Genomic DNA, 27507 nt, shown 5'->3' on the forward strand with positions numbered 1-27507 from the left:
CACATTCAAGTTTTTCCTGGAGGTACAGGTGGGTTTCTGTGGTTAATCTTACACACCAGTGTTTGAATCTCAATACACATCCTTGAACAGATTCTGGCTATGTATTTCTTTTTGGAGCCCACACAAGCATGTTTCTCTGTTATGTGTATGTATATGTTGCATCTTGAGATCTTCCTTTCAGCTAATACACCCCCAAACTCAAACTCACTTGGGATGGATCTGGGGGCAGCACATAACTACTACAATGACTGGTGCATTATAACACTTTAAAATAGTGCAGATGAAGTTTCTAGCCACAACTCTTTAGGACTTGGAGGTGTTTTCTTGACACTATACACTGTTTGGATTTCCACCAGTCCAGATATCTCTTCAGCACTCAGAGCAATAGCATCCTGGTACATGTTTTCCTGAGATGTGTTCCAGCAAGAATCCTTGATGGTACTTTAAGTGGAACCTTACCCTCACAGAAAAATGTCTGTGTAAGGGTATGTCTACACTACGAAATTAGGTCGAATTTATAGAAGTCTTTTTTTAGAAATCGTTTTTATATAGTCGATTGTGTGTGTCTCCACACAAAATGCGCTAAGTGCATTAACTCGGCGGAGTACTTCCACAATACCAAGGCTAGCATTGACTTCCGGAGCATTGCACTGTGGGTAGCTATCCCACAATTCCCGCAGTCTCCACCACCCCCTGGAATTCTGGGTTGAGATCCCAATGCCTAATGGGGCAAAAACATTGTCGTGGGTGGTTCTGGGTACATGTCGTCAGGCCCTCCCTCTGTAAAAGCAACGGCAGATAATCGTTTCGTACCTTTTTTCCTGGGTTACCTGTGCAGATGCATACCATGGCAAGCATGGAGCCTGCTCAGATCACTTTGGCAATAAGGAGCACATTAAACACCACACGCATTATCCAGCGGTATATGCAGCACCAGAACCTGCCAAAGCGAAACCGGGCGAGTAGGTGACATCAGCGCGGTGACCACAGTGACGAGGACATGGACACAGACTTCTCTCAAAGCACGGGCCCTGGCAATGTGGGCATCATGGTGCTAATAGGGCAGGTTCATGCCATGTAACGCCAATTCTGGGCCCGGGAAACAAGCAGAGACTGGTGGCACTGCATAGTGTTGCAGGTCTGGGACGATTCCCAGTGGCTGCAAAACTTTTGCATGCGTAAGGGCACTTTCATGGAACATTGTGACTTGCTTTCCATTGCCCTGAAGCGCCAGAATACCAAGAGGAGAGCAGCCCTCACAATTGAGAAGCGAGTGGCAATAGCCCTGTGGAAGCTTGCAAAGCCAGGCAGCTACAGGTCAGTCGGGAATCAATTTGGAGTGGGCAAATCTACTGTGGGGGCTGCTGTGATGCAAGTAGCCCACGCAATCAAAGATCTGCTGATATCAAGGGTAATGAGTCTGGGAAATGTGCAGGTCATAGTGGATGGCTTTGCTGCAATGGGATTCCCTAACTGTGGTGGGGCCATAGACGGAACCCATATCCCTATCTTGGCACCGGAGCACCAAGCCGCCGAGTACATAAACCGCAAGGGGTACTTTTCGATAGTGCTGCAAGCACTGGTGGATCACAAGGGACGTTTCACCAACATCAATGTGGGATGGCCGGGAAAGGTACATGACGCTCGCATCTTCAGGAACTCTGGTCTGTTTCAAAAGCTGCAGGAAGGGACTTTCTTCTCAGACCAGAAAATAACCGTTGAGGATGTTGAAATGCCTATAGTTATCCTTGGGGACACAGCCTACCCCTTAATGCCATGGCTCATGAAGCCATACACAGGCAGCCTGGACAGTAGTCAGGAGCTGTTCAACTACAGGATGAGCAAGTGCAGAATGGTGGTAGAATGTGCCACTGGACGTTTAAAAGTGCACTGGTGCAGTTTACTGACTTGCTTAGACCTAGCGAAACCAGTATTCCCACTGTTATTACTGCTTGCTGTGCGCTCCACAATATCTGTGAGAGCAAGGGGGAGACGCTTAGGCAAATCGCCAGGAATTTTCCGCCAGGGCAGATTGGAAGAGGCCCTGGAGATTTTTCGCCTTCCTCTGTAGCATGGGGCACGGGTCACTTGCTGTAGGGTTCTCTGCTCCTTGAAGTCTTTAAACCACGATTTGAGGACTTCAATAGCTCAGACATAGGTGAGAGGTTTTTCGCAGGAGCAGGTGGGTGAAATTCTGTGGCCTGTGTTGTGCAGGAGGTCAGACTAGATGATCATAATGGTCCCTTCTGACCTTAGTATCTATGAATTCATCACACAAATAGCGGGATAACTTCCAAGGTAGCGTGGGAGGGGTGGTGGTGGAGGAGGGAAGCACTGGGTGGGGTGGTGGAGGAGGGAAGGACAAGGCCACACAGCACTTTAAAACTTACTGAATGCCAGCCTTCTGTTGCTTGGGCAATCCTCTGCGGTGGAGTGGCTGGGGGGCTGGAGGCCCCCGCACCTTGTTCTTGGGTGTCTGGGTGAGGAGGCTATGGAACTAAGAAAAGCACCCTATTTCAACCACGTGACCGTGAACGATATCACTCTCCTGAAGATAACAGAGAGAGATAAGGAATGGATGTTGTTTGAATGCCAGCAAACATACGCTGCAATGCTTTGTTCTGCAATGATTCCCGACTACATGCTACTGGCCTGGCGTGGTAAAGTGTCCTACCATGGTGGACGAAATAAGGCTGCCCTCCCCAGAAACCTTTTGCAAAGACTTTGGGAGTACATACAGGAGAGCTTTATGTGGATGTCTCTGGAGGATTTCCGCTACATCCTCAGACATGTTAACAGACTTTTCCAGTAGCTGTACTGGCCGTGAATGCCAGGGCAAATTAATCATTAAACAGGCTTGCTTTTAAACCATGTATACTACTTTAAAAGGTACACTCACCAGAGGTCCCTTCTCCACCTGGCGGGTCCGGGAGGCAGCCTTGGGTGGGTTCGGGGGGTATTGGCTCCAGGTCCAGGGTGAGAAATAGTTCCTGGCTGTCGGGAAAACTGGTTTCTCCGCTTGCTTGCTGTGAGCTGTCTACAACTTCCTCATCATCATCTTCCTCATCCCCAAAACCTTCTGCTTCTGTGTTGCCTCCATCTCCATTGAAGGAATCAAACAACACAGCTGGGGTAGTGGTGGCTGAACCCCCTAAAATGGCATGCAGCTCATCATAGAAGCGGCATGTTTGGGGCTCTGACCCGGAGTGGCCGTTTGCCTCTCTGGTTTTCTGGTAGGCTTGCCTCAGCTCCTTAAGTTTCACGTGGCACTGCTTCGGGTCCCTGTTATGGCCTCTGTCCTTCATGCCCTGGGAGATTTTGACAAATGTTTTGGCATTTCAAAAACTGGAATGTAGTTCTGATAGCACTAATTCCTCTCCCCGTACAGCTATCAGATCCTGTACCTCCCGTTTGGTCCATGCTGGAGCTCTTTTGCGATTCTGGGACTCCATCATGGTCACCTGTGCTGATGAGCTCTGCATGGTCACCTCTGCTGATAAGCTCTGCACTCACCTGCAGCTTGCCATGCTGGCCAAACAGGAAATGAGATTCAAAAGTTCGCAGGCCTTTTCCTGTCTATCTGGCCAGTGCATCTGAGTTGAGTGTGCTGTCCAGAGCGGTCACAATGGAGCACTCTGGGATAGCTCCCAGAGGCCAATACCATCGAGTTGCGTCCACACTACCCCAAATTCGACCCGGCAAGGCCGATTTCAATGCTAATCCCCTTGTCAGGGGTGGAGAAAAGAAATCTATTTTAAGAGCGAAAAAAAGGGCTTTGTCGTGTGGACGGGTGCAGGCTTAAATCGATTTAACGCTGCTAAATTTGACCTCAACTCCTAGTGTAGACCAGGGCTAAGAAACACCAGAGGTGCTGCAACAATTGTTATAGTGGGGGTGCTGAGAGCCCTTGAAATAAACTGTAAAACCTGTATATAATGGAAACCACTTCAAGTCAGGGGAATGCTGCAGCACTCCTCACACGTCTTGTTCTAGCACCTATGGCTAACACAAAGGAACTTATTGATCTATGCCTCTTGAGTCAGATGGATGTGTCTCTTAAAAAGGAGAAGTGAGCAGGAAAAGTTGCCATTGTGAGATGTACATAAAACCCCACATCATCATTACATAAAAAAAGAAATAAAAGACAGGCAATAGTTTAAGGAAGCTTGGGGGCAAAATAGCTTTGCAATGCATAACCACAGAAAAGAATGAGTTCTGAGTACAATTTGCTTCTCAGGATGGGAACATCCTGGAGGTATTTCTTTCTAAGAGGCAAAAAAGGGAAGGAAGGAGGCAAAATAAAAAAAAAGAGCAAATTCGTACTATGACTTCTAACTATCTGACAGCTGACTGTAGAATAAACCATTTCATGACAAGAGAGACAATACCAACAAGACTGCTCCCATTGATAAAGTCTGACCATTATTAGAGAGGCAAACCCATACAAACTGGCATATTATTTTCAAGATGTCAGGTAAAGCTACTGATGTTAATCCAGCTTCTGGTATCCCAACAGAATTGGTTTGCGATCTTCATGTTAACAAAAGCTACCTGCTCCAGTGAATTCAACACGGATCAGGCCCCATAAAGAGCTCTCCTCAGCAAGAAAGTTGTCAAAGTAGAAAGAGGCAAAGCATTAGCTCTTCTTAAATTGACATCTGCTAAGTTTCTTCCCATCCTCCCTGCCTCAAAATAGAGGCTAGGCCAACAACCACTCTGTTTCTCACCAAATTTAATATGAAAAATCTAGGAAGGGAAAACGATACCAGTACTGCAGGGATCAAACTGGGCATGGAGATGAAAGCACAATGAGCTGTAGTTCTTAAGAAGTGTTGTTATTTTTTTCTTAAAAGGGCCTATTGACATCTGCTTTGTAAGACATTATGTCTGTCACTATTTATAACATCATCCCCTCCAAAGGGCAAGAGCACGGAATTGTCTCCTATAGTTTCAACCATGCTTCTCCCATATTTTGGCTTTGCTAGCATGGAGCCAGCAGTATTTTTACTGTTGCTCTGGGAATAGAGATCTAACATTTCAAACACGGTTTCTGTAAAAGCGGACTAACTTCACATTATTTATGTTTTTTTGTTTTTTGGTTTTTTTTTTTTAATAGCACAACTGTTGCTAATTACCAGTCCCAGAATGATTTGTTAATCTGGGAGCTACAGCCGTACTACAACAGAATAGACATACCAAAACAAAAAGGAGCCAAAGAAGGGAGGGGGAATCTGTGGATTAAAACAAAATTAACTGGCAAGTGGAGTGGGTAGTAAGAAGATTATTGTATTATAGAGCATATAATAATGGAGAAATAAATAGGAACCTAAGAAGCTGAATAGTAACAGAATAAGTCTGCTTCTTCAAGAAGAGAACTGAAATGGTAAAAACTCTTATTTAAAGAGTTGAGCAAAAAAAAAGTTAACCATATAGGCCTCAACTGTAGTCAAGGAGCACTATGGGAAACTTAGGGGGAGTGGCTTGTTTGTATGGCAGGTTTCAGAGTAACAGCCGTGTTAGTCTGTATTCGCAAAAAGAAAAGGAGTACTTGTGGCACCTTAGAGACTAACCAATTTATTTGAGCATAAGCTTTCGTGAGCTACAGCTCACTTCATCGGATGCATACTGTGGAAACTGCAGAAGACATTATATACACAGAGACCATGAAACAATACCTCCTCCCACACCACTCTCCTGCTGGTAATAGCTTATCTAAAGTGATCACTCTCCTTACAATGTGTATGATAATCAAGTTGGGCCATTTCCAGCACAAATCCAGGTTTTCTCACCCTCCACCCCCCTCCCCCGCCCCCCAAACTCACTCTCTTGCTGGTAATAGCCCATCCAAAGTGACCACTCTCTTTACAATGTGTATGATAATCAAGGTGGGCCATTTCCAGCACAAATCCAGGTTTTCTCACCTATGCTCAAATAAATTGGTTAGTCTCTAAGGTGCCACAAGTACTCCTTTTCTTTTTGTTTGTATGAGTGGCTTTAAAACACTTTTGCATTCCCCGTCTCCATTTTAGAGCTGTTCTGTGGTGGGCTAGACAGCAGTCATAAGTCTTCTCTAATTTATTGTGGCTGCCCATGTCACAAATGACTGTTCTAAGAGCTGGGAAGCTGGCCACATGGAGGAGGGAGGGGGAAGAAGAAAAGGGCCTTGCAGTACAGGAGCCCATACGGGGCACTCCTAAACTGAGGGATCTCTGGGAACCTGCTAAATTGGCTTTTGGACACTCACAGGAGAGAGAAACACTTTTTTACAATAATGTGATTGTAAAAATGACAAAAATGCATAGCAGGGGTGAAGGGTAGGTGTAGTATTCAAAGTAATTGAAATCGTGTTTTGAAACTCACTTAATTTCAAGTTGACAGTATCCCTCTGTTTCCCTTAATTCTTCCTGGTGTTCTCCAGCAGGTAGTGGATGTGCGCCTGCTGGGACACCTTATTTCATGTGGTGCTCTACACACCCCTTTGTGAGCGGTTTTGTTTTTTGGGCTAGGACAGGACCATTGGCTTCCATCTTTTCTTCCCCTTTTGGGTGCTGAGGCTTGGGTGGAGTAGGGGAGGGACAGTTCCCCACACTCACTCAAGCAAAGGGACCACAATTGAGCTTGGCCCTTCTGTGGACAGCACAAATAGGAATGATGGGTTGAAAAGGACCTCACTTCCCCTTACCCCTATATCTATATAAGAACTAGGCAGAATCTGGCTCTGTGTGTGCGCAACAGTTTTTAGAAGATCTGTTTAAGGATCTGGTCTCCCATGTTTCCTTTCCAGAGAGCCCAGCATGAAAGCTTATATATCATCTATCCCAGCCTTTCTAAAAGCCCAAAACATCCACTTTAGGAGGAGGACAGAGAAGATTCTGTGATTCTTACTGTACTTTTGTAATCTCTTACCCATACCCCATACTTCCTGGCCAGAAACAAAGACTTAGGAGAAGAGTAAGGTCTTTGGGACAAGAACTGTATCTTCTTTTGTATTTCTATGGCACATAACACATTGTAGGTGCTACTGGAAACAGATAAATAATACATCCAATTTAATAATAGACTGGCTGGAACATGATAGCATCAGTTAAGGTACTGTTTTCTACACTTTTGAGTATCTTTGCTTCTCATTGCTTGTGTGGATCTACTTGAATGTTTACAGATTAATTCCTCACTAATGTTAAAGACCCCTTCAGAAAATACATCTTTCCTTTTGGGTTTCTGTAGTTTATCTTCTTTCATTTTTAAGTGATTTTTTAGAGATCAAATGTTTCAAACATGGTTTATTTAAACGAGAACTAATTTAACATTCTTTGTGTTTTCTTTGTATTGTACAACTCTCCATTCTCTAAACTAATGCAGAAGCCAATGTTACAGATAATATAGCATTCTTCCTTTGTGATTCATTGGACACTTCTCTGAATCTTAAAAAAACAAAATACTTTGCACAAGTCTAAAATTAATCTTATAAATTAGACAGAGAAAAGACCTATTTTATTTGTTAGGCAGCAACAATGTGCTCATTGCTACACATGTCAAATATAAAGACCCTACTTCTAAGAATTTATAGTCTAAAAATTGTATCATTCTAAAAACTGCTCTATTAGAATCTGGACATGGATGTCCTCTGTGGCCTTGGGCAAATCTTCTAACTTCTCTGTCTTAGTTTCCCCATTTGTAAAATGAGGATAATATTTACCTACAACTCAGTGGTATGAGTATGAAATCATTAAATGTTTGTAAAGCACTTATCAGTGATAAATATTATCTAGTCCATTCAATGAAAGATTGTTTCCTAACTTTGTTCTTCATTATTTTGACCAATCCAGTTTTAGGTAAATCAAAACATGGGACTTTCATTTGCCTCATGAAATTTAATTTCCCTCAAATGGCAACAGGTAAAAGACAACACATGAAGCTAGCAAACACCTACATGCTACTCATCTTACAAATACTAGTATTATCTGTTGTACCGTGCTCCAGCAACACCCAGGGTACTCAAGCCAAATCAGGACACTTCTATATAATTAAGAACATGTGCTCCTGACACATTTTTCCTTTTAAAAAGAACCTTGAATTCCGACAATGCATACTCAGCTTCTCCCATGCCATTAATTAAGCATGTGCAATCATTTATAAAGCACAGTGTCAAGGGGCAACTTATCAGGAGAACAAACTACAACTTGTGGCTCTGGCAATTTTGTATGAAAGAGCTTGATATCACCTATTGCAATATCACCCTCAAGAAATCCAGAGTAATCTATCTAATTTACATGGAAACATGCAGCTCAGGAAAACACTAATTTTTAGAATGCTTGTACTTTCATCTTCTAACAAAGTACAATGGACTTTATGGATGACTGCTAGTTGATGAAAGGGTTGTGAAAGAATTAAAGGTTTTCATTTAGGCACAGAGAAGAAGAGTATAGCAATCTAGAACAGGGATTTCAAACTCAAATCACCAGGACGGCTGCATGAGGACTAGTACATTGGCCCGAGGGCCGCATCACTGACACCTTTTCATATAAAGATACAAAAGCCCCCGCCTCTACCCCCTGCCCCGCCCCCACTCCACCCCTTCCATGAGGCCCTGCCCCACCTCTTCCCACCCCTTCCCCAAAGTCCCCACCCCAACTCCGCCCCCTCCCTGTCCCTATTCCGACCCCTTCCCCAAATCCCTGCCTCTGCCCTGCCTCTTCTCCGCCTCCTCCCCTGAGCATGCTGCTCCCCGCTCCTCCCCCCTCCCCCCGGAAAGTGCTAAGTGCTACCAAAAAGCTGTTTGGTGGCAGGAAGCGCCTGGAGGTAAGCAGAGGGGCAGGGATGCGGCACGCTGGGGGTGGGAGGCGGCGGGTGAGGGGAGCTTGGTGACTGCAGAAAATAACTCTGGGGGGGTGTGGGGGTTGGGGGAGCGGGGAGCTTGGCGGGCCGCAATAAATAACTCCACGGGCCGCGCGTTTGAGACCCCTGATCTAGGGCATCCACTGTCTTTCAACAGATATTTCTTAAAATAAAATGATCTTCTATACATATGCTACTATCAAACTAGCATTTGGACAGTTTAACAGGCTAATTAAATTACTGATTGTAACACTACACCCCATATTCATCCTAGTAATATTATTATAATATGATTATGGCATAATTGAGATGCATTTTGTACAAAATGGGTCATGTAAGGTGTCATTGGAAAAGTTATGATTGGCTGAATATGATTGTCCTATTTATATGTATGTATCATTTTTGTAACTGAAGTTGGGCCTATTCAAGGTAATGGACCATTAGGAAAAACAACAGGCCTTAGGAGAGGCTTATCTCCCACTTGGTAAGCCTTCCTGAAAATGCTCCAGACAGCCTGTAAGGAACGGCTGCTATGACTCAGCAAGGTATGCATGTTACCAGGCCACATGACTCTGCACTCCATTTTGGGATGTCTGTATTTTTCCACCAACTGGTCTGGGAACCAAGTTTGGAACAAAGGGTTCCCACCATATGCTAAATCTATATAAGGCTGGGAGTGACATCACTGTTTGTTCTTCACTCATCCACATCCGAACACTTAAGAGAAGCTCCTAAGGAAAAGGACTTGGAACGGGGGAGGGGATCCCAAGCTGCAAAGCAAGTGCAGCTTGTGCCTTCAGAATCTGCAAGCCTGCTTGTATCATCAGTCAGGGTCAGAAATTGTTAATTCAAATCCTATCCTTCTACTATGTTAAGATTTGTTTGCGTTTTTTTTATTTACTAGGTAATCTGCTTTGATCTGTTTGCTATCACCTATAATCACTTAAAATCTATCTTTTTGTAGTTAATAAACTTATTTTAAGTTTTAAACCAGTAAGTTTGGAGTGAAGTGCTTTGGAATCTTAGCTAAACGGGCAGGGACTGTTGCATTTCCTCTCCATGCTGAAGGAGGGGCGAACTCTATGAGCTTACACTGTACAGTTCCCTGTGCAGCGCAAGACGACATAATTTTGGGTTTATACTCTGGAGGGGAAGGTGGGTCGTGCCTGGGGAGCTGGGGGTCATCTTAGCTGTAGCCTCTCTATTGTTGGTTCATGCAGTGGCTGGTCAGAGAGCCTTCATGTAATTGCAGCTGGGTGTGTCCCTACCTGTGTGAATGCTGGTGGAAGCGTAGGACCGGGAGCGGGTCTGCAGCTTGTCACAGCAGCACAGTGTGAGAGGGAGCCCAGGCTGGTGAGTCAGAGAGCTCAATGGTACCCCGGTTCGAGGTGGCACCCCAGGGGGAACCCATCACACTGATCTCTGTCTGCATCACTAAATTTTAACAATTCTTGTATACTAGAAGCTTTGTAACTCATGCAAGTATTTTGCAAAAGTACTGGAATAGATTTCAAAGACTCAGTGTGAAATTAATTGGAACTTGATCATTCATTCACCTTAGCACCACACTGTCAGATTTTGTTATTCTTGTTTTTAATATTACATGCCAGATTCTAGGATGAAATACATTCTAGAATATTCAAGGAGTTAAATGAGGAGATATCTGAGCCATTAGCGATTATCTTTGAAAAGTCATGAAAGATGGGAGAGATTCCAGAGGGAAAAGGGAAAATATAGTGCCAATCTATAAAAATAAGGACAACTTGGAGAATTACAGACCAGTCAGTTTAACTTCAGTACCTGGAAAGATAATAGAGCAAATCATTAAGCAATCAATTTGCAAACATCTAGAAGATAATAAGGTAATAAGTAACAGTCAGCATGGATTTGTCAAGAACAAATTGTGTCAAAACAACCTCACAGCTTTCTTTGGACAGGGTAACAAGCCTTGTGAATGGGGGAAATGGTAGATGTGGTATATTTTGACTTTAGTAAGCCCTTTGATGACCTTCTCATGATCTTCTCAAAAACAAACTAAGGAAATACAACTATGGAGCTACTATAAGGTGGGTGCCTAACTGGTTGGAAAACCGTTCCCTGAGAGTAGTTATCAGTGGTTTACAGTCAAGCTGGAAGGGCATATCAAGTGGGGTCCTGCAGGGATCAATTCTGGGTCCGGTTCTGTTCAATAAATTCATCAATGATTTAGATAATGGCATTAAGAGTACACTGATAAAGTTTGCGGGCAACACCAAGCTGGGAGGGGTTGCAAGTGTCTTAGAGGATAGGATTAAAATTCAAAATGATCTGGACAAACTAGAGAAATGGTCTGAAGTAAATAGGATGAAATTCAATAACGAAAAATGAAGTACTCTACTAAGGAAGGAACAATCAGATGCACACATACAAAATGGGAAATGACTGCCCACGAAGGAGTACTGCAGAAAGGAATCTGGGGGTTACAGTGGAACACAAGCTAAATATGAATCAACAGTGTAACACTGTTACAGAAAAAAAGTAATCATTCTGAGATGTATTAGCAGGAGTGTTGTAAGCAAGACAGAAGAAGTAATTGTTCCGCTCTACTCCATGCAGATTAGGTCGCAACTGGAGTATTGTGTCCCATTCTGGGTGCCACAATTCAGGAAAGATGTGGAGAAATTGGAGAAAATCCAGAGAAGAGCGACAAAAATGATTAAAGATCTAGAAAACATGACCTATAATGGAAGATTGAAAAAATTGGGTTTGTTTAGCCTGAGGAAGAGAAGACTGAAGGGGACGTTAACAGTTTTCAAGTACGTAAATGGTTGTTACAAGAAGGAGGGAGAAAAATTGTTCTCCTTAACCTCTGAGGACAGGACAAGAAGCAATGCGTTTAAAGTGCAGCAAGGGCGGTTTAGTTGGACATTAGGAAAAAAACTTCCCAACTGTCAGGGTGGTTAAGTACTGGAATAAATTGCCTCAGGAGGCTGTGGAACCTCCATCCTTGGAGATTTTTAAGAGCAGGTTAGACAAACACCTGTTAGGGATGCTCTAGATAATACTTAATCCTGCCATGAGTGCAGGAGACTGGACTAAATTACTCTCCACGTCCCTTCTAGTCGTATGATTCTATGATTCAGCTGGAGTCACCCACTGAATCTGTTCCAAATAAAACATACCTGTCAGCATTTTGGGGAGAGAAAATCCTGGGGATTTCATGGTGCTTTAACTTATTTCTTGGAATATGGCCACAATGAAACAATTTCCACTGTGAAATTGCGAAACCTTTAGGGGAGGGGGCAATTTGTGAGGCCTGAAGGCTAGGAGAGGAAAACTAACAATAGATGGGCAGAACAAAATTGCAGGCAGAGTTTGGCTAGTTTAGCAAGCATCAAATCATATAGGGCACATAATTTGAATGCTTTTATCTTTCCTTGAAGATGGTGCCAAAGGGAGGGATCAATTCTACGCATACTTTCAAACAGCATCAATGCAAGTTACACACTTACCAAGGTGAGAAGAGAGCACCTGTTGGCAGTGCTTTGGTTTATCCTTTTGGTTAACAGATGACATTTTATTAATTCAAAGTGAAATTATTGATACAGTTTCATGATAAATTAGTTGGGGAAGCTGATTAAATTATACCTTATTTTCTCCCCTATTCCAATTTATTTTCAGTTTTAAACTATTCAGAGTTAGAGCAGAAATATCATCAGTAACAGTTTTTACAAAAAGAAAAGAGACATTTAATCATTGTGGTTTAGAATCAAGGAGAATACAGTCTCTACATTCCAGACTTCTCTACAACTCTCAAACCCCTCTCTTCTGCTCCCTCATCTCTGTTGATTCCAGGGTCTCCTCTCTCTCATTCACGGTTGATTCTTTTGATATCCTCTTTCTTTACTGACTTGTATCCCTTACCCTAGCTTAGCTCCCATTCATTTCCCTTAACTCCTGCTTTAGGGAGGTCAAGATCTTCTGGAGAAAGTCCAGGGAATCTAAAGACTTTCTCCACTATAAATTTCTCTCCTACTTTAAGTACAGTAACTCCTCCCTTAACGTTGTAGTTATGTTCCTGAAAAATGTGACTTCAAGTGAAACGATGTTAAGCGAATCCAATTTCCCCATAAGAATGAATGTAAATGGGGGGGATAGGTTCCAGGGAAATTTTTTTTTTGCCATACAGCACAGTACTATAGTTGGGAGGTGCCCCCGCCTTACCCCACACAGGCACAGCCCACTGGCACTGGAGACAACGAGGCAGGCAAGGAGGCTGAAGGTGCCGTAGGCTAGGAGAAGCATGTTGTGCAGCAGCAGTGGCAGCTTCCCCTACTCTGAAAGCACAAGGGGGTGGGGAGCTCAACCCTTGGCCCACCCAGTCCACCCCTTCCCCCAAACCCCCACCCTTAACCCGCCTCTTCTTCCCCCCCTCCCCCTTTACTCTGCACGCCGAGTCCTCACTCTTCCTCCCTCCCCCCCGCTTCCTGCCCACTGCAATCAGCTGGCTTGAGATGTTCAGGGGGCAGGCAGGAAGGGGGAGGAGCGAGGACTTGGTGTGCAGCCTCCCCACCCTCCTGTCGGCAGCAATCAGCTGGTTTGCAGTGTTCGGGAGGCACGGGGAGCCTGCGCGCCAAGTCCTTGCTCCTCCCCCCTCCCTCCTGAATGCTGCAAGCCAGCTGATTGCCTTGGGCAGGAGGCGGGGGGAGGAGGGAGAAGGTGCTGATCCGCAGTGTCTGTCAGCGGGCGAGAGGTGCTGTGTGTGTGTGGGGCGTAGAGGAGCTGATGGGGGGCTGCCAGCTGTGGACGTTATAGCGAATCATTGCGCAACTTTTAATGGAGCATGTTCTGTAACTGAGCAGGGACGTAAGATCGAAACAACTTTAAGCGGGGAGTTACTGTAGACTATCTTTCTTGTAATATAGTCTCTCTAGCTTGTAAGCCTATAACTCCCATTAACTTCTCAGACTTTTAGGGCTTGTCTACACTGGCACTTTACAGTGCTGAAACTTGCGGTGCTTCGGGGTGTTTTTTTTCAAAGTTGCAGCTCTGTAAAGCGCCAGTGTAGACAGTGCACCAGCACAGGGAGCCACACTCCCAGCACTGGTAGCTACGCCCCTCATGGAGGTGGTTTTTTATAGAAGCCACATTTTTTTTACACAAGCCACGGCAGCGCTTTAACATTGTCAGTATAGACTAGTCTTCACTTTAATACCACCTCCACCTCTTTTCCCCTTCCTATAGAAGCTTGCTAATTTTTTTCCACGAGAAAGCTGACATCATCCTCTGAGAACTCTTCACAGCCAGCAGACCTTGTGTCATAAAAATAAAGGGAACGGTAATCACCTTTCTGTATAAAGTGCTATAAAATCCCTCCTGGCCAGAGGCAAAACCCTTTCACCTGTAAAGGGTTAAGAAGCTAAGATAACCTCACTGGCACCTGACCAAAATGACCAATGAGGAGATAAGATACTTTCAAATCTGGAGGGGGTGGGGGAACAAAGCGTCTGTCTGTCTGTGTGATGCTTTTGCCGGGAACAGATCAGGAATGCAGTCTCAGAACTTCTGTTACTTAGTAAGTAATCTAGCTAGAAATGCGTTAGATTTTCTTTTGTTTAATGGCTGGTAAAATAAACTATGCTGAATGAATGTATATTCCTGTTTTTGTGTCTTTTTGTAACTTAAGGTTTTGCCTAGAGGGATTCTCTATGTTTTGAATCTGATTACCCTGTAAGGTATTTACCATCCTGATTTTACAGAGGTGATTCTTTTACCTTTTCTTGAATTAAAATTCTTCTTTTAAAAACCTGATTGATTTTTCATTGTTCTTAAGATCCAAGGGTTTGGGTCTGTGTTCACCTGTACAAATTGGTGAGGATTTTTATCAAGCCTTCCCCAGGAAACGGGGTGTAGGGCTTGGGGAGATATTTTGGGGGAAGACATCTCAAAGTAGTATCTTTCCCTGTTCTTTGTTTAACACGCTTGGTGATGGCAGCATAGGGTTCAAGGACAAGGAAAAGTTTGTACCTTGGGCAAGTTTTTAACCTAAGCTGGTAAAAATAAACTTGGGGGTCTTTCATGCAGGTCTCCACATCTGTACCCTAGCGCTCAGAGTGGGGAAGGAACCTTGACACCTTGAGTCTCAGTTTTGGTAGATAGAGATCCTAATTACCGAAATAGATTAAAACAGTACTTGAACTGTGAATTATTTACCCTGAAAATGGCGGAGGGGAGGGGCGCTGAAGTTACAGTTTTAAGCTTCCCAGCATTAATTGCTTGTATTTTAAAGAAGCTTGAGATCACACTAGATGATCATAGTGGTCCCCTCTGACCTTAATATCTATGAGTCTATGTCTTGGTATGATAAGGTGCTATGCAAAATGAAAAAAAAACAACCAGGGAGTCCTTGTGGCACCTTAGAGACTAACGAATTTATTTGGGCATAAGCTTTCGTGGGCTAAAACCTATCTGATGAAGTGGGTTTTAGCCCATGAAAGTTTATGCCCAAATAAATTTGTTAGTCTCTAAGGTGCCATAAGGACTCCTCATTGTTTTTGCTGATACAGACTAACATGGCTACCACTCTGAAACCTATGCAAATTGAGTAAGCTATGTTTTACTTAAGAATTTTGGCATTTCACTTAGAAGAGCTAAAAAAGGTTAAATTATATGACCTCAAGTATGAAGTTTAATGCTGGCAATATGCAATTTATAATTTTAAAGAATTTTGTTTAATGCTTAAAATGTACTTAGAGTATCTGAAACTGGAGAACAGAATGAAATTGCTATATTAAGAACCACCAACCTTTCGGGATGTATATCTATGGGAGAAGACTCAAAGAACTGGTGTCAAGAGGGACTGATATCGGTCTCCATTTCCCCTGCATGCATTGCTCTTGGACCCCATCACTACTATCCAAGCACCTAATAAACAGAAGTAAATTTATTTTCACAACACTGCTTTTTAGAGACTGTGAATAGAGGTACACATTGTCATGGTGACAGGATTAGCTGCACCTCTATCCTATTCCTGGTCTGAGTGCTCCCCAGGTGTTAGTCCTGGTCTGAGTGCTCCCCAGATGTTAGACAGTCTTTGTGCTTTACTTTTCCTGTGTGTGTGCTCGTGTGTGAATATATATATTTATCAGCATTGATATAGATCAATCACACCATTTTCCCACACTTATACCAGGATCTTTTCCTGGGCTACAGTAACCTTCATATCAACTGTGTTTACCAAGCAGGTTGCAACTGGGATCAGTGCCGGCAGTGCATCTCTTTGGGAGTCTGTGACCAGTGGTGAAGATAGTGACCAGACAGCCTATTTAAAAGTGAAGTACTATTCAATGTTAACAATAGGAACAAAGCATTTAGAGAAAAAGAATTTTAAAACAGTCTACATGCATCTTACCTAGAGGCTTATCATCCTATGATGGTAGCCGAGGCAAGGCCTAGCTTCTTCAGACGCCCCCAGCTCTCCCTGAAAAAGCACAAGAACAAATCCGCACGGACACACCCCTGGAATCCCGACCTGGGGTATTCCATCTTCTACCCAAGATCCATAAACCTGGAAATCCTGGACGCCCCATCATCTCAGGCATTGGCACCCTGACAGCAGAATTGTCTGGCTATGTAGACTCCCTCCTCAGGCCCTACGCTACCAGCACTCCCAGCTATCTTCGAAACACCACTGAATTCCTGAGGAAACTACAATCCATCAGTGACCTTCCTGAAAACACCATCCTGGCCACTATGGATGTAGAAGCCCTCTACACCAACATTCCACACAAAGATGGACTACAAGCCGTCAGGAGCAGTATCCCCGATAATGTCACGGCAAACCTGGTGGCTGAACTTTGTGACTTTGTCCTCACCTATAACTATTTCACATTTGGGGACAATGTATACCTTCAAATCAGCGGCACTGGTATGGGTACCCGCATGGCTCCACAGTATGCCAACATTTTTATGGCTGACTTAGAACAACGCTTCCTCAGCTCTCGTCCCCTAATGCCCCTACTCTACTTGCGCTATATTGATGACATCTTCATCATCTGGACCCAGGGAAAAGAAGCCCTTGAGGAATTCCACCATGAATTCAACAATTTCCGTCCCACGATCAACCTCAGTCTGGACCAGTGCACACAAGAGATCCACTTCCTGGACACTATAGTGCTAATAAGCGACGGTCACATAAACACCATCCTATACCAGAAACCTACTGACTGCTGTGCCTACCTACATGCCTCCAGCTTTCATCCAGACCACACCACATGATCCATTGTCTACAGCCAAGCTCTGTGATACAACCGCATTTGCTCCAACCCCTCAGACAAACACCGGCAAGATCTCTATCAAGTGTTCTTACAATTATAATACCCACCTGCTGAAGTGAAGAAACAGATTGACAGAGCCAGAAGAGTACCCAGAAGTCACCTACTACAGGACAGGCCCAACAAAGAAAATAACAGAACGCCACTAGCCATCACCTTCAGCCCCCAACTAAAACCTCTCCAACGCATCATCAAGGATCTACAACTTATCCTGAAGGATGACCCATCACTCTCACAAATCTTGGGAGACAGGCCAGTCCTTGCTTACAGACAGCCCCCCAACCTGAAGCAAATACTCACCAGCAACCACACACCACACAACAAAAACACTACCCCAGGAACCTATCCTTGCAACAAAGCCTGTTGTCAACCGTGTCCACATATCTATTCAGGGGACACCATCATAAGATCTAATCACATCAGCCACACTATCAGAGGCTCGTTCACCTGCACATCTACCAATGTGATATATGCCATCATGTGCCAGCAATGCCCCTCTTCCATGTACATTGGACAAACTGGACAGTCCCTATGTAAAAGAATAAATGGACACAAATCAGACGTCAAGAATTATAACATTCAAAAACCAGTCGGAGAACACTTCAATCTCTTTGGTCACTCGATTACAAACCTAAAAGTGGCAATTCTTCAACAAAAAAACTTCAAAAACAGACTCCAACGAGAGACTGCTGAATTGGAATTCATTTGGAAACTGGATGCAATTAACTTCAGCTTGAATAAAGACTGGGAGTGGATGGGTCATTACACAAAGTAAAACTATTTCCTCATGTTTATTCCCCCCCCTCCCACACACACTGTTCCTCAGATGTTCTTGTCAACTGCTGGAAATGGCCCAACTTGATTATCACTACAAAAGGTTTTCTCCCCCCTGCTCTCCTGGTGGTAATAGCTCACCTTACCTGATCACTCTCTTTACAGCGTGTATGGTAACACTCATTGTTTCATGTTCTCTGTGTATATAAATCTCCCCACTGTATTTTCCACTGAATGCATCCGATGAAGTGAGCTGTAGCTCATGAAAGCTTATGCTCAAATAAATTTGTTAGTCTCTAAGGTGCCACAAGTATTCCTTTTCTTTTTGCGGATACAGACTAACACGGCTGCTACTCTGAAACCTGTATCAGTAACCTTTCCCCAAAAAGCTATTAAAAACTACCCCTTGGAGGGTGGAGATGCAGGAGAGAGAGTAGCTTTTTTCAAGCAGTTTGGTAGGCTCAGCAGGAGACTGGGCTTCCCTATTTGTCCCCATAACAACCCTTAAGTGTTTATCATAGGGTCGCTTATCTTGAGCCACTGTTTTCTCCCTGCATGTTTCCTTACAGCGAGATATTAAACCAAACCAATACGGTATTTTTTTAAACAATCTTATTAATTGTAATAGGACGCTGATGCAGTGTTTAGATTCTTGGGAAACTCTAGAACATATGTTTTTAGTTTCAAGTTTTTTTGTGTGGTTCCAGCAGAGATTATTATCTCTTACGCCTAGCCAGCTAGACAATTTTTTAAAAGGTTTAACATAAAATGCTGTTGAACTGCAACATTGAGTACCATACATAGGGGGCCGATTCAGGAAAGCAAACCTATCAAGAAAGGACTTAAGCATTATACCTAAGAGCCTTCCTGAATCAGGCCACACATAACAGGATGTACAGAGATGAAAGTAAAGCACTAGAATAAATTCTATGCAAAAATTAGTCAGAAGGTTATGATTAGCCATAGCAAACTAATCACTTTCTGTCTTTTTGGTCATGGAAAAGTGGAGATTTTTTTCCATTAGTTAGATTCATGCTATCTACTGATGTAAAATGACTTACTCTTGGATACTGACAAAAGCCTTAATCCTCAGGTGAGCCACAGTTCTGGTAGGTGAACTAAGGAAGAGAGGTGGGGTCAAAGCTGACACATTTCTACAACCCACCATCCCGGAAGTTATTGGGGCTAGGCTGTAGCAATTGCCAAGCTGTAGTTAGGTTATTATTACTAATAATCATTTATATAGCACTATGCTTTGCATAGAGTTTGAAAGAGATTATAAAAAATACAACCCCTACTCCAAAGAGTTTGCAACTGTAATCAGACCAATTCAAAACGTGAAGATAGACAAACTAAAGGGGTAGGGAAAGAAGAAACAAAGTGTTACAACAAAGAATGTGAATCACTACATCATGAGTGAATTATATATATAGATAGATTCTCATATTTTGAAATAAAGACTGAGGAAGGGAAAGAAGAATAGGCAAGTGAAGTTGACTGATGCACAGGATGTATGATGTTATTCCAGGGTTAGGGAGCAGTTTGAAGAATGTTTCTTCTAATTACTCATCTCTATGTACCCAAGTTAGCGAATCCTACTAACCTTTCACATATCTATGCAGAAACACAAGACAAACTATATTATACTATGTGAAAGATGCCCACAATCAATCAGGTGACGGAGTATGAGATAACTGCCCAGATCTTCCAAAAATGCATCAATGCAAACATGATTGTGCAACATGGGAGGTATACAGGGGGGAAAATGCTCTAGCATGGATGTCCTGAACTATATTACCTGTAATGATGTCAGATGAATGAGACAAATTTTGATTACATTCAACCTGTTTCTATTATAGTGCAAAGTAATGTTTCTACTATAGCAGGGATCGGCAACCTTTGACACATGGCCTGTCAGGGTAAGCCCCCTAACGGGCTGGGATGGTTTGTTTACCTGCTGCGTCCATAGGTTTGGCCGATCACAGCTCTCACTGGTCGTGGTTCGCCACTCCAGGCCAATGGGGCTGCAGGAAGCGGCTGCCAGCACATCCCTTGGCCCATGCCACTTCCTGCAGCTCCCATTGGCCTGGAGCGGCGAACCACGGCCAGTGGGAGCTGTGATCAGCCGAACCTGCGGATGCCACAGGTAAACAAACCGGCTCGGCCCGCCAGGAGGCTTACCCTGGGGGGCCACGTGCCAAAGGTTGCCGATCCCTGTACTATAGTGTCAGAAGACAATTAAAAAACCCAAGGGTCTCCACTCCTGTGGTTTGAGACCCAAATTTTGATTTCTTAATTTTTTACCAGGCTGGTGAGTTGATAAACACTTAAATTTCTGGTGCTGTTTTTTTATTTTCTTGGCTCAGGCTTTTAAGTAGTGGTTATTTACCTGGCTCTTGGCCATGATGGACTTAAACTCCTCTCTGAGTTTGTGGGCAATTTGTCTGTAAATTCTGAAGTGAATCCCTGTTAGTATAATCATATTTGGAGAGAACCGCTTGGTAATTTGCGATTCTCATTTATAAGCTCGCCATAGAGTTGCTTTTTCTGCCAACAGGGATTCCTTGTCCCTATGTGTGGATATCTGTTGTCCCTGCCTATACCTCTCATTTGCAGCCATCACCTCTAATGATCCTGGCACCAGGTGAAAGAAGAATTGTTCAAAACCCTGTGCTGGAACTTGGTAACTTTGGTTAGCCTTTTTAGATGTGGGTTGTATGGAGGCTACAGCCTGCCATAACAATCTAGTGAGATTTAAGAGGTCTTCATTGATAGGCAGTGCCACTCAACTAGGGACTGCAGTACACAAGATGTTTAGTAGCCTGTGAGGGTTCTCCTGGATAACTTCTACAGGAGCTGAGCAGAGGCCACTCTCCTCTGTAGAGCAGAGGCCACTCTCCTCATGAGCTCCTGTAATGACTTACAGTTGTTAGGCATAGATGGTATAGGCTCAGGAGCAATAGCTTCATCTGGGGAAGAGGATGATATAAAGAATGGGATCCACTGAGGTTCATTTTTAAGTTCCTCTTCTGCCTGTGCCTTAGAGATAAGAACCTGAGGAGGTGGTGGTTTGGTGGAAGTGACTTTTTCATTAAGTTGAGGCTCTGGAGATTGAGGTCTTGATTGCACTGATGAAGTGGATCTGCTAGCATGAGGAACAGCCACAACGTGTCTGGTAAGGCCAACACACAGGTCCCCAAGGGTTAATATCCCTAGAGAGGGATCTATTGCTAGTGTAAGATTCCACTCTGGAATGACGAGCTGTCAAGGAAGGAAAAAGTCTGTAACCCAATAATGATGCCACAGGAAAGGCTTCCCTGCTGCTCCCTAACTGAAGATCAGAAGGAATATTCTTCAGGCAGGACAGCTGAAGTGCCAATGGGTGTGGATCATGGGCTAAGATAGAATGTCTTCACCAGCACTGTGGGTAAACTTTGTACGTAGTGGGTATTAGTACTCCTGACTGATGCAAACTCAGCTGAGATGAGTGGAGAGTCCAAGATGGATGAAATCATGAGATCTCTAGCTACTATATATGATTGTGGTGTAGCCAGTACCAATAGAGTCAGTAATGGGAAGGACTGTACTGAATGTGAGATGGAAAGCAACTGCTGATACTGAGCTAGTCAGTGCTGAGAGAGTAATCGGCATTGACCTAGTTGGTATCAAAATCGTTGGTACTGGGGTTATCTGTACTGGAAGAAATTGAACCACTGCAGTAGAAGATAGCAGTACTAGGTCCTGTGACGAAGTCTGCTCAGTGCCAGATTCAGGTAAGTTCTCAGTTGGTACTTAGGCCTCATGTTTATGGGCTGAATGGCTGATCAAGAAGTCTCTCCTGGTCTTTGAGCAATACTTTTTTCCCTTTGAGGTATAAGATAACTTAAAGGCTTTAGATGATGGCTTTAGAGACTGTGACTGATGCGTCTTCTCTCTAGTGGACTTCTGGGGATTTCTCCCTCTTTCACAGGACGAGGTCTTCAGAATCAAAAGGGCTACTGAAGGTACAAAGGCTTATGAAGCACTCCTCAATGAAACAATCTGGGTGCTTAGTATTCTGGGAGTGACCCAGATACAAGGTTGGATGTGTGAAGTTTTTCATGAAGTATATTCTCAGTTGGCTTTATCTAGATTTCTTTGTTCATCTAGAGAAGGATCTACATACAGTGCATCTCTCTGAAATGTGGCCTTCTTCTAAAGAAAAAGCACCTCATGTGCCCGTTGTTTACAGGTATGGCTGCTTGACAGGACAGACAATTTTTAAAACCCAGGGATTTTCTCACTGGCATCCTAAACAAAAGAAGAATAACCACAGTATTTGCATACCAACCCAGAAAAAAAGGGAGAGAATTCGCTCAAAAACAGAGAGAGAGAAAGGAACACTATCAAAAACCTACCACTATCTGACTACTGACTAATTATTATGTAAACTAAGTTTATAAAAGAGTTCTGATAAGTGCTGAATAACAGTAAGCTATGAGGCATCAAGCTATGAGCTGACAAGGAACTGAGAGGGAGTTGGGTGGCCCCATCTCTTTCTGACCCTGGTTGAGAGCAGGAAGACACTCAGGATGTATATGTCGCCCCAATTTCTGACCAAAAGTGTCCGGCTCAAGTGCTTGGGTGCACGCACACCTGCAGTACAATATATATGTACACAAACACTCAAAGAATATTAAGTATTTAGAGGTTAAGCAGTGTGGAGCTTGGACCAATCTATTCTACAACCACACACAGTGTCCCAGTTACAACACATCTCCACTCTGTAGCGTAGTGCTGTTCACAGCTGTTTAGCCTGCACAACAACCTATTGAACATGGATTTTAAGGAAATAGGGAGCAAAGGCAGTATATGAACAAATCATGTCAGTATGCAAGCCAAAGGCCTTACTGTTAGACAAGATGAATTCCCTTATTGAGTCATTATAAAAAATAATGATAGTTGGGGCAAACAACAATTGGTTAGGATATTAATTTTAATATCACTGACTAGACAGTGTAGTGTGGAAACAGGAATTTATGGAACTAATGATCTGGATGCCAAGTAAGTTCAGGGAGGCACTACGAGACAGGAGCTCCCTTGTTAACTTACACAATCCACCATATATTCACTACCTGAAAAAACTGCTTGTCCCTCACTTGTCTGTGAAAATGAGAAATGCAATTTAAGAAATAAAGACAAACTCACCATCAGGTCCTTCACTACTTTTACTCCTTTTATTTCGGCGGACATGCCTAGTTTCTTCTTCAAGATGCGATTTTTCTTCAGGGAGGAAGAAATTCAGCAAGGCCAGCTGGAACAGTAAGAACATCAAGTTAAGGTTTCTTTACCAACAAATTATCACTGCCAGACTGACTGACCTCCACCTCTTTAGCAGAGATTGGAGTCTTGATATCAATAACTTCTTAATTCCATGAAGAATAGTTTATCTAAAATTGATTAGCAGAACAGCATAAAATGTTAGCCTGCTATCTGAATTTCTGATGCACCCATAAGCAGCATAATGATCTCAAGATCTCAATTTTCTTGGTCAGTCATATGTCAGACTTATAGAGTACATGACTTTCCTATGTAAAGAGTACTCCTGTATGCCTGTGATGAGAGAACAGGTATGAGATTAGGAATGAGGAGTCATTATTTTAGTGCTAATTCTGTCAAATGAATCAGCATTACGTTGGCCAAAGTCACTTTATTTCCCTATTTGTAAATGACAGATAACATTTTTCTATATTGCATAGGTGAGATTAATTAGCCCATGCTTGCACAGAGCGGTGAAGATTTTAAATGCTGAAGTATATACATTTATTACATGGGGAATGGTAGTGACCACAATATTTAGGTTTTCTAGCACTTTCCATTATAAAAAAAAAAAGTTTCCTTTAAAATATTTTTTTTAAGAGCTCTGATAGTTACATGGTTTGCAACAGTACTTTGAATGTTGGCAACAAGACAGTTCTGGAGTTAAAGAGGTGCCTTTTGCTCTCTCCATGAAAATCCAAATCAGACTGAGCTGAGCTATAAGATGCTGAAAATCTCCATTTTCTGTCTGTGCTTTCCCAATAGCACTTGCTACAGACTGACTGCTAAAATAGCATAACATATTATCAGCATTGTGCATAGACTGTCCCCAAATCTCTCCTCAGCATATGACATGTAGCTGATCCTCTAGACAGGACACAAGCGAAGTGATGCTTCATCTTCTCCTCCCTGGTACTTTCCTCCATCCAAATATCCTTTGACCTAGGGGAAGGTGCAATGTGCTGGGAATCAGACCATCAGGATTCTTACATTCACCTCTCCTATTGTCTGATATTAGTTTATGTGCCTTTTACATCTCTTATTACTGAGGAAGACCTTATATCTTACTGAGAGGTTAAAGGTGTAGGCCACTTAGTCACACTACTTTCTGGAAACTCTGCCAAATGTTAGTATTTTTCTATGTGATCTGTAAAATGAGGAAACTCAGGCTTATCTACGTTCATAGAAGGTAACATAACATGTGAAAATGTTGCTTTAAATGACATGTCCAGAATAGGGTTGCCAACTTTCTACTTGCACAAAACCAAACGTCCTTGCCCCATGCCCCGCCCCTCTTCAGAAGCTCCACCCCTTCTCTGAGGCTCTGCCCCCACTCACTCAACACCCACCCACCCCCCTGGTTGCTCGCTCTCCCCACCCTCACTCACTCGTTCATTTTCACCGGGCTGGCTCAAGGGGTTGGGGTGCGGGAGGGAGGGCTCCATCCGGGGGCACAGGCTCTGGGATGGGTCTGGGGATGAGGGGTTTGGGGTGCAGAAGGGTGCTCTGGGCTGGGACTGAGGAGTTTGGAGGGTGGGAGGGGGATCAGGGCTGGGGTAGGGGTGTGGGCTCTTGTGTGGGGCCGGGGATGAGGGGTTCGGAGGGCAGGAGGGGGATCAGGGCTGGGGCAAGGGGTTGGGGCAATGGGGGCGGTGAGGGCTCTGGGATGGGGAAGAGGGGTTGGGGTGCAGGAAGGTTCTCTGGGCTGGGACTGAGGGGTTCAGAGGGAAGGAGGGGATCAGGCCTGGGGCAGGGGGTCAGGGGTGTAGGCTCTGGACAGTGCTTACCTCAAGCAGCTCCGGAAGCAGCGGCATGTCCCCCCTCCAGCTCGTACACAGAGGCGTGGCCAGGCGACTCTGCACACTGCCCTGACACTCCTGGCCAATGGGAGCTGTGGGGGTGGTGCTTGGGGCGGGGCCACTGTGGAGAACCTCCTGGCTGCCCCTACACGTAGGAGCCGGAGAGGGGACATGCTGCTGCTTCTGGGACCCACGTGGAGCCATGGCAGGCAGGGAACCTGCCTTAGCCCCCTGCGCCGCTGACCGGACTTTTAATGCTCCGGTCAGTGGTCATGACTGGAGCCACCACGGTCGCCTTTTTGACTGGGCATTCTGGTTGAAAACCGGACATCTGGCAACCCTAGTCCAGAATCACACAGGAAGTTGTATGTGGTAAAAAACACGCTGATAGAACCTAGTTTCCTGGGTGACATTCAATTACCTTAACCATAAGACCATCCTTTCTTCTTCTGCAGTCTGTGTCTCTTTCACTACATGACCTTCAACTTATGAAGCAAATGTGGTAGGAGTCCTATAGACAATAGCCTCATTCACTGTACACCTTGTGATACATTGCTAACCACCATCCATCCTAGTCACTGAATGAGGCAAAATGTAGAGAATGCTGAAAAATAGTATGTGATCCTGTTTCACCTAGGAGGGTGATGAAGCACCTAGGGAGGTGGTGGAATCTCCATCCTTAGAGGTTTTTAAGGCCCGGTTTGACAAAAGCCCTGGCAGGGATGATTTAGTTGGTGTTGGTCCTGCTTTGAGCAGGGGGTTGGACTAGATGACCTCCAGTGGTCTCTTCCAACCCTAATATTTTATGAGTCTATGAATTCTATGATTCTATGTAACTAAAGACTATATCATAATATATACACATAATCAATATATACATAGATATACAAGCCACAGAATAAAAATTTAAAAACTCTTCAAACAGGGATTAATCCTGGCAATATATGTACTATTGGCACACTACACTCAGTGGTATCCAATGTACATATTGCTGAATTAAAATTGATCTGTGCTTGTTCTATAGTCTAAAATGTGAAATTTCAATATTTGCAATTAAAATGAGAAAATTTAGAATAAAAAGCAATGTGTCTCAACTCTAAGGCAAAAACAAGCTCCCTATTCATAGTATGATATCTGCCCTTTATGTCATTAGAAGGTTCAAGAGAATGCCATGTCAAATGTCAAGACACAAATCAATCATCACAAAAGGGGGTTTGAAATCCATTAAGACTTTTGCTTCCATTACTTGGACCTCATTTTCAAACAAACAAACTTAAGTTCCCTTTTACATTAGAATATTATTCTCATCTATTTCAAGCCATCTGTAATGTTAAAAAAACCCTAAAGTTTCCATACTAATTCTTTATACTATAGAGCTTTCTGATTTTCTACAATAAGGTTAGGTAGCAACACATGGAGATTTTGGAGATCCTAGCTGGAAAATAATTAAATGAAACTAAAGATGACGGATGCAGTCATTTCTAATTATTCTCTGAATAATTGGTACTCACTTGCTAATTTATTAAGCTCCTTCATAGGCCCTTGACTTATGCATTGTTAGGGCTGCAGATTTGTTATAGCATTTTTTCTAAAATAAAAAAATCATGGAACAATCATGGTAAATGTAATAAAAGTCATGGGATTAGTGATTGCTCTGTGATATTTGATAAAAAATGCCCAGACAAATGAGGGGGCAATGACCATCTGCAGCAGCACCCTACCCCTCATCTACTCTGGTGAGGCGAGGAGGCCCCGAGATAGGAGGGGCTAAGAGTGTGCCTCCTCTGGCTCACCCCAGGCACGGGCAGTGGTTGCTCGTGTCCTGCAGGTGTGGGCCCAGCTACCTGCTCCAGACATTGCAAACTGGCATATGGGTTGCAGTGCCCTTCGCTCAGGTTTGGCTCTGCTGCCCCTCCATCATGACAGGAGGAAGGAAGCAGGAAGTAGAGCCAGATCTGAGAGAGGAGTGCTGTGACCCTGTGTGCCCTGTCACAACACACACAGCCGTGCCCAGCCCTGCAGACATAGGAACCGTTGCTGCAAGGTGAACTTCCTCTCCAACTCTTCTCTCCAAATGGGGCCTCCCCTTTGCATTGGGCTGGCAACCCACCTAGAGCCTTCCTGCAGGAAGTCACTGTCAGAGAAATCTTGCATCTGACTTCCTCTGCTCTGTGACAAGCTTGCAATCTTGTCAAGAGGCATCTCTCTCTCTCTCTCTCTACTGTAAGTCTCACTGGGCACTAGCATTTAGACATCTTTACGGGCCTTTAAATACAATTACATCCAATATATCATGAATAATACCTTATACCTGGAGGAGAACGATCTTTATAATCTGATGCAGACTAGCCCAGAGACATGTAGTGTCACTTGCATTCAGAAGCTCGATTTCAGTCAGTCATTCTAGTTATTCCAAGAAAAGAAGATATATCCATAATCTGGTAGCATCTCCTCCTCATAAAATATTGATCTTCAAGAAATACAGATGA

The 27507-nt window shown here is 43.7% G+C and overlaps 1 protein-coding gene across 2 annotated transcripts in view; it reads right to left on the reverse strand.

The window, feature by feature from the left end:
- The window catches only part of EDA (ectodysplasin A), a 187207-nt gene that overhangs the window by 62996 nt on the left and 96704 nt on the right, over positions 1–27507 (reverse strand). For both annotated transcript variants that reach the window (XM_073360977.1, XM_073360978.1), the window contains one exon: positions 23109–23214. In XM_073360977.1, the coding sequence (XP_073217078.1) occupies positions 23109–23214 (106 nt within the window). The remainder of the gene's footprint in view (positions 1–23108; positions 23215–27507) is intronic.

This window comes from Lepidochelys kempii, chromosome 9 (genome assembly GCF_965140285.1).
Source record: "Lepidochelys kempii isolate rLepKem1 chromosome 9, rLepKem1.hap1, whole genome shotgun sequence".
Classification (NCBI taxonomy): Eukaryota; Metazoa; Chordata; order Testudines; family Cheloniidae; genus Lepidochelys; species Lepidochelys kempii.